The following is an 8,659-nucleotide window of genomic DNA, read 5'->3' on the forward strand; positions in this document are numbered from 1 at the left end:
GAATTTGAACTACAACCTTCTAAGCATTATGGCATTTTAGCCTATATCTCATAAAAAGTTACCCAGTCTCACTTCTTCTCTTCCAAACCAAAACCAAACCAAATCCAAACCAAATCCAAACCAAAAGAACTTTCAGTATTATTAATACAACTTATACACAAACAGCTTGCAATCAATTTCTGAATTGGTTGCCTTTGTCTGGTAGAATTCAGAATATGGGAACCTAGAATCCATTGTGATTTCCCTTCTTTCATTCTGAGAGAAGCAAAAATGTGTCTCCTGCAGGTCAGTCCTCATTTCTAGGTACTAGAAATGTAGTAGAAGGAGATTTCCTAAGAAACCCTTTCAACCATATTTTGACATTTTGTTTCCATACACAGTCTTACACCTACAAAGGATCATTAAATATTTTTTTGTTAAAGAGATAATATTTTAATTTTCCTTTCTGTAAAGAGTTTCTGCTTTTTTTTTCACTGTAGTGCCTATAAATTTAAGTAGTCTTAGGTCTCCTACTGAACAGCATTTCAGCAGGTGTTAGCCCTGCTTTCCTGGGTTTGGATTTTCCATTAAGGAATGTCCAAAAGAGATCAGAACTTTTTAAATGGATGTTTAAGAAAGAGAACAATTTAAATCTGAACAGGAATCTTCATCTTTCTGAAACATTAAAAGAGCTTAATACCACTTTCATCTCCTCATTACATTATTTAAGAAACATAGTGGATAAGCCATGTCCAAACAAAAAAATGTACAAAATTACAGAGAAGAACTGCATTAATTTGGTCCATTATCTGTCATTCCCACATATGATAAGCCAAGTTTAGGAAATAAAGATTACATTGGGCAAGTTGTTAGTGGCTACATTTGCAAATGACATAATTTCTGGATATCAGAGACAATAATCCAAATCAAATAAGTTTGTTTTGGTTTTTTGTTTGGTTGTTATTGTTGTTGGTTGTTTGTTTTTTTTTTTATTAGTACATATCCAGATAAAGTTATAACAACTTTGAGCTGTAATTTAAAGTTTCTTTAATTACCATCACAGGCTCAATTTGTTTACAAATAGTAGGGTATATATTTTATTTTTAAACAATTTTTGTGTCTTCACTCCTCTGAGGCAAACAGTGCAATTCCAATGCCCTCTGTATTTGTTCACATTAATATTTTTAAATCCTCAAGTTTAGCCATCTTTTGATTTAGATACAATCTATTTAGTACCTTTGAATAAAAGTGACAATTAATAAGAAATTCTGTTTCATATTTGTTTTAAACCTTAGCTATGCAGCAAATAAGCTAAAAATACATATTGTTTAAGGGTATCTGCACTATCACACTGTAAGTTATGTGAACTGAACTGAATATTTTCATTATATCATGCTCTAGTGTTTTCTTCTGTCTCAGTTTCATGCAAAGCTCCAGTCTGGGATCTCTTCTAGATTTCCCTGTGTGTTGCATGAGATGCAACTACAAGAATAAAATCAGCAGCTCAAGTCTGCTATTACTTATTCTGCAATTGCTACTAGTGGCTTTTTGCCAGCTTTTGCTATCAGTGGCTGCCAGTTTATATGAAAGCATGATTTTTTAATCTTTTTTTGTGTACATACACTAGATATTCTAATGCTTGTCCTTTAGTTAAGATTTTGCTGTCATGCTAAAGGTTCCATCAGTGCCAGGCCTCTGTATAAATACTAGCTTCAGGCTTTGTGTGAAAGAGTTATGGTAAAATCTAAAAACTGGAGCCTTTCCTTACCAACTCTATAGAGACTTTTCAAATCCATCTGTGGCGTGTCATGTCTATTGTACAGTTTTAGTCCCTAAAGCCTTCAGGTTAGCATCCCTAGTGGCCACATCAGATAAAAATGTCCTAACAAAACGTATTATCCCTATAAACCTCTGTATGCTTTCTTTTTGTAGGAGCAAGAATATTGACAACTGCCAGAAGAATTCTGAAAGTATTACAAATATATTACATATGTATTAAAAATACATAAATATATTATAAAATACCTTTTTTGCCTCTTGGTGAAATACAACAGGTATAAAGAGCAAAAAAGGCATTCATGGTAAAAGTAATGATAGCTTCCAAATGGTGTGTTAAAATGTGCAGATGTAGACTTCTTTTTTTCTGGAGAAATACGTTGAAACTCAGAAGAAGCATCTAATGTAGGAAAAATATCTTGCAGCCAAAAATAATCTTTCTTCTTACATATGGGAATGTATTGCTGATTTACACACTTCACTTTTTAGAATGTAGGCAAAGTGTTCTATATATCTTTTCCAACATTTATAAAGTACTAATTTATATTGCAGCCTCTTTAAATGTCTCCATTTTATCTAGTGCATTTGAGACATTTGGGAATATTTATAAATCCAGGTATAACAGAACAGTGATGGACTAATGCTGTATTTTAACAACTTTTCAATATCATAGTCTCTTCATAAAAAACATAATTCTATATCATCTTGAGGCTTCTGCTCCTTTCCAGTATATTCTTTCACAAAGAAATCTATTATCTGACCTGAATTCACTATTCTTATTCCCCAAAAGTTTTATAGATGTTAGTTTTTCAATATTTTGTTTTTATCTTGCATCTGTAGATGACTAACCTCCCTGCCTAATTTAAGTTTTACCTGCCTGTATTTAACAACATAAAGTTTTCCTTGCAAATCCTTCCAAAAGCTTCAGAGATGAAGTTATCTTGGGCACAAATCTATGAGTAAAAAGAAATCTGATTTTAAAAGATAAACTTCTTCGCATCTGCTCAGGATACTTTCTTTTTTGCTGAGACCTTTTCTTTTCCCTGCAAATGCCAAATTAACAGAAGCATCTGAGGGTGGGTACGTGAGGGTCAGGAGGGTGTGTGTTGAGAGTGACATCAACTGAGACAATAAAAGGGCTTCCAAGTTACTTAGGAGCCCTATTTTAAAGTTACATTTAAGGGGTTCACTAAACCAATTCAGTAGTCTTTAAATATACTTGACATCAAGAGACAGTCATCTGCCGACATACCCAAAGCAGAAATCTGTTGAAGATACCAACTGGTAAGTATACTCTATTTTATTTCTCTAGGAGACTCACTAAGAAAACTTTATCATTGATTGTTTATTCATGTATACATAAGCTTATTTTCAGACTATCTTAAAAATAAAGTGAATATTAGAAAGATCAGTCTTTTTTATTATCTGAACCAAAGCTGTGAAATTAAAACATGTGAGAGAGTGAGTTAGAAATATCCTGAAGTGAATCCAAGTCCTGAATTTATATTATTGGGTTATATGGACTGCTAGGACCACATTCACACTATCATGAAAGAGTCCGCTTAATAAATCCTTTTCTGACCTAGAGTAAAGCTGGAGAAATTACTGAAAAAATGGCAGTGCGAAGTTTTCTCTTTCTTAAGTTTCAGCTACTCTGTATCAAATTTCTTAAGCTATAACAAAAAGCTGCCTTTTCTGGCTGCCAATACTGAAAATCCAAACTGGAAACAGTTTGAACTGTTTCATTTTTGCCTACTGTAGCATCATCAGTAAAAAATATTTTTCAATATGCCAAGTGGCAGTTTTGTTGATGATGCACAAAGCAGAGCAGAATTCATACTGGCCATGCAGGTTTAGCACTGAAAAACCTAGGGGCTCAGTAGTGATTTCTCTGATGTAATTAAACAAGGAATGACAGAACTCAGGAAAGTTATGCCTCTATGGAAAATTGTCAAGAGACATGTCAAACCTTGTATTCAAAAGAATATGCAAAAGAAACAGACGAAACAAAACTTTTCACTTGCAGTATTTCAACATAGCTGGAGCATATAAAGTATAAGTGGTTTTTTTAATGATAATAGCAACAACCACAACAATAATAACTGTAGTAGAAGAATACGGTGCTTTTCACCCAGGTATCCAAGAGATGGCTACTGAAGGCTGCCCAAAGTTCTTAGACTTGCCTACAAAGAGTAAGCTGCTTGCTCACAAAATTAGCAAAATTTAGAAATAAGTTCCTCATTTGCATCATTTGTTCTAATCTATTTCACAACAAAAATATTTTCAAAAATAATTTTTCTGATGTCTTTCTTCAACTTTTTCTACTAAAGTAAATTTCTTTGGACATAACGTAAACCTTGAAATAGAGATTTATGCATGTATTCATCTCTATCTTTGTAGACAAAATGACTTCCATAAAAAATCTGGCCAGGATTGCAATCATTTTATACACCATATGCTTTTTCACAAACTCTGATGGAAGACCAATGATGTAAGTACATTATTATACACTTTCAAAGATTGGAGGATGACTTTAGCTGTTATTGAGAACCTGGTTTATTTGTCCATATATAAGTTTATGCATATGCCACTCTTTCTGTCCCTGCTTTTGAACCCTTTGGCCAAGTTGGCCAAATTCAGTCCTCTAGATATAGCTGTGGAGATCTCAGATACTGAGTTCTTACACAATTTTCAAAAACAGGCAGCTAAGCAGAAGGAGAAAAATCAAACAACTGTTCTCCTGTGAATATCAATGGTTAAACTGCATTTCTTATTAGACACTTTTGGGGGTCTAGACAGGAGAACATCTTTTCTACTGTGTGACAATCTATCTGGAGTTGAAACCCAAATCCACAGCTAATCATGCTTCTTTAACTCTAGCACTCACCAAAACCTATGTCTGAATATAAGCCATAGTTTTATTCATCAGTTACCTATTATCTTATGAGCCCTAGGCTAATCTACAGCAGCTAAAATAAATAATAAATGTGTAGGCAAAAAATATTGTCACAAAACTGGACTGCTTCCCATTTTTAATGGCTTCTCAGCAATATATCTATTACTGATAACAAATCACCATCCACCCTCCTCATCTCCAGATGGTATTTCTATTAGAAAGGTGGGTTCTGTGTCTCTGTGTTGTGATACCTCTTGGAAGTTCCCAAGCCTGGGGTTTTGAGTTAAGACCTAGAATTCAAGGAGGGCCACTGTGAGACTCTTAATTTACTTTTCTTTTATGCAGGAAAAGATCAGTGAGTGAAATGCAATTAATGCATAATCTTGGAGAGCATAGACACACCGTGGAGAGACAGGACTGGCTTCAGATGAAACTGCAGGATGTGCACAGTGCCCTTGAGGATGCTCGGACCCAGAGGCCTCGAAACAAGGATGATATTGTCCTGGGTGAGATAAGAAATCGGAGGCTGCTCCCTGAGCACTTGCAGAAGAAATCCATCAATCTGGACAAAGCTTACATGGATGTAGTCTTTAAAACTAAGCCATAATGAAAAAAGCCAGAGCATTATGTCTGTCCAAGTAAGCATGTATCTGCATATCATTGATCAAGTAGAGCATTTTATTATTATTTATTCAAATTGCAATAAGGTTTAAAGGCCACATTCAAGATTATAGCCCCACTGAGTTAGATTTTCACAATCAATTAATAAAACGTATTTACAGTCCACCCATGACCATTGCTGCTAATTTCCAAGTATCTTTTAAAATATACCATAAATTTCCAGCACAAAAAGAAACCCAAAACAGTAAGAAAGTTGAAAATCATTTAGGACCAGTTTTACTGTTCTTACATGGACAATATTTGCATGTAATCACTGTTAACCAACAATGAATAAATGCAGTAGAACCTGTCTCCAGAACAGGGCATCATTTTGCCTAGGGTTAAATTTTGTTCAACTTTGTACTAATGAAAATATGTAATCTTAAACCCACATTTATTTTCAGAACAAGGCCTAAAATTAGTTGAACATTAATTACTTAGCAAAAACTGCATGATAATAATTTAGGATTAAAGAGTGAAATAAATGAATGAAAAATAATAAAGTAGGGAGGCAAAGCATAAGATTAAAATACAATGAGATAAAATGAAAGTAAATTTGGTATGACATAGAACCTATAATTAACTGCAGAAACAGTGGAAGCAAATATGGTAGCAAGTATCTTAGCACGGCCCTAACTATAGAACTGTATCAGACAATTACAACTGAAACAAAAATCTTCCAATATACATTTTTGTCCCTTATTTTCTCTGTAAGATATCTGTCTCTGAATTTCTGTATGTTGCATTAGATCTGATGTGTAAGTATCTTTTTTTTGTGAGACCAGTGACTCTCATAAATAAAATTACTCATTTTCATATGCAATTTTTCGTGCAACTGGGATCCCAGTTTGCCAGATCCCAAAATAAGAACCATTAACATGCAGAAATCAGCCTGGAGGAGGAACCACTAGCTGTAATACATTCAAACTCTAAGCAAGACTCAGAAAGAATCAGACATAAATATGGATGGGAAAAAAAAAGAAAAAGATTATGTTAATTTTTAAAAAGTAGCAAACACAAAGTTATTTTGAATTATATATGCACATATGTGTTTAGGACCATCAATCATTCCTGACTACTAAGAATGTTTTCTCAGTAGGTAATTGCTTCCCTATTTGTCATTGACAGAGCTCAAACCTAGACAAATTGATACTCAAAGCCAAAGTGTCTATTTGGATGCTCCCATATTGGCTTTCACTTGTTTAATGTCCAGCACACCTTGGGAAACTTAATAGAAAACTCATAAATCATTACAAATATAAATGTAATCTGCTGGAGGCTAGAAAGGTACTTGTAACTAGGGAACTGCAGTTCATAATCCTGGCTATACTTTTAGTAATGTAATGGCCCTGATGCTGCAAGCAGAAGGTATGTGCATGTGTCTGTAGAACTGAGGCCTTAAAGTGCACTTTCTATTTATTCCTTTATCAGACATCTGTGCTAACTTAATGAAATAAAACTGCATTTTTATACCTATGTCTCACTTATGTATTACCAAATAAAGTGGACCAAAAGCTCTTGGAGATTATTTCAAAGCATAATAACTGACTGACCTGTAACTTTTCTCGTATAATCTAACATTTGCTAGCAATTTTGCTTTCTTGGCTGCTTCTAACTTTGGCTACTGTACATATTACTGTTTGATATTGCTCAGCTCCCTGTTAAACAGCACAGAGCATCTGACTCCTCGCCTAGTTAGCGCATTCTCACAGCCTTTGTGCAGGCTGCTTGGCTGTCATTGTTCTGCTAGCAGATTTCCAGAACTGCATGGTTTATCTCTGTGGTTGTTGTTAAAGGATGGAAAAGAGAATCTGTTTAACAGATTCATGTTTTGCTGTATATTGTAGCAAAGATTCTGTCTTGTATCAGGCATTTCAAAGACACAAATCTTTGCACTCTTGCCCCCTCTTTCCTTCCTCTCCTGAATGAGGACAAGGTGTACAACTTACCTAATGTTCCCTGCCCGAAGCAGTCAGGCAAGTCCAGCGGTGAACACTCACTGAATCTTCAGCAAATCTTTCCCCTGAAAGTGGAGGATGCTCTGCAATATATATAAGAAGCACATAAGAGGCATTGACTATATAGTTCCACACTCTGGAATCTGACATTGAATTTGTCAACTGGTCTAACAGGGGCTTAGAATACCATTTTTTTGAGACTCAGAAAAAAGGATCTACCATACACAGTGGTAGATCTTGGAGGGACTACAGCAAAACATGTACCAGACAACCTGACAGTGCAGAGAACACATAAACATTCAAAAGTCTTGGCATAATTTTTTCTCCTTATCATTCTCCTCCCCATCTCTCCACCAATTTCAATTTGCTTCAATATATTTATTGCCTTATATGCAGTCCTTTCACCTTCTATGGAAGTCAAGCTCTGCATGTATTTAATAATGAAAGCATATCTTAGATCTGTCTTCAGATCTGAATACACCTGGAGCTTGGTAGTGGTTTATTCTCCTCCCATGAGGTGTGCAAAGGGCTTAAGTGTCAGCATAGCAACTGTGTCATTTCAGTACACTGAAGGTGCCAATGCTGTGGGACATCGCATTTCTGCTGGGGTATCATAGAATTAAAGCCACAAATCACACTGCAGATTACTAATCACGTTGCAGATTGTAATTTACAGTGTTGTGCAAACAAAAATTAGAGCTGTAATTTAAGTCAAGAATCAGTTTTAGGATGAAGGTTGAGGTAGCAGAGACGTCAACTCGTCCACATAAACTGTTATACCCTTCTTTGGCTTTTTCATCTGTGCCAGTCACGGACAGGCATATGCCAGAGGATCGTGGGGCTGTGCTAGAGGCCTGGGTGCAGGGTACGTGCTGCCATGTAAAAACTCTAACGGGTATTCCTCAGAACACTTTGGGTGTGAACGCAGACAGAGCTCTAGAGGAAAGACGCCTCCTTCGCCACCATCCCCTCAGTGCAAGTCCGGGGTGGAAAGCCTGCCCTCACCTTCTCCCAGCGCTCCGCGCCGGCAGACTGGAGCCCGCCAAGCACACCTCTTCCCGCCGGCGGGCGGCGCTCGCTCTCCAGCGCCTCCTCCCAGGCCCTCATACCGGCAGCCTCAGCCGCGGCGGAGGCTCCGCCTGTTTGTCCGCACGCTCTGGGGCGGCACCCGGCGGAATTGCACCTGGCCCACGCTCGCTACCCGTGTCTGGGACCCCGGTGGCGCGGCGGCGGCCCTCAGGCAACCCCGGGCTCGACCCACCGCCAACAGTATTGCAGAAACCGCTCCTGAGAGCGCCGACCCGCCCCTAGCAACGGCGTCTTCTCGCGCCGCCTCATCCCGCCCCTGCTCCTCAAGTGTCGTGAGATCTCAGCGCCGCGGTTGTCTACT

General features: G+C 37.1%; 1 protein-coding gene across 2 annotated transcripts; it reads left to right on the top strand.

The window, feature by feature from the left end:
• The first annotated feature begins 2,988 nt into the window (after window positions 1–2,988).
• On the top strand, window positions 2,989–5,437 carry PTH (parathyroid hormone). Of its 2 annotated transcripts, XM_068148590.1 has the most exons (3): window positions 2,989–3,039; window positions 4,156–4,246; window positions 4,997–5,437. In XM_068148590.1, exons 2-3 carry the CDS (start codon window positions 4,161–4,163, stop codon window positions 5,256–5,258), a joined length of 348 nt encoding a protein of 115 aa, XP_068004691.1. In that variant the 5' UTR covers window positions 2,989–3,039; window positions 4,156–4,160; the 3' UTR covers window positions 5,259–5,437. The 2 variants fall into 2 exon arrangements, with proteins under 2 accessions (XP_068004691.1, XP_068004690.1); XM_068148589.1 differs by lacking the exon at window positions 2,989–3,039 and having other exon boundaries at window positions 4,016–4,246.
• The last annotated feature ends 3,222 nt before the right edge of the window (window positions 5,438–8,659 follow it).

The sequence above is a fragment of the Melanerpes formicivorus genome, unplaced genomic scaffold, assembly GCF_026170545.1.
Source record: "Melanerpes formicivorus ecotype bairdi unplaced genomic scaffold, bMelFor1.0.p_v2 SCAF_16, whole genome shotgun sequence".
NCBI lineage: Eukaryota > Metazoa > Chordata > Aves > Piciformes > Picidae > Melanerpes > Melanerpes formicivorus.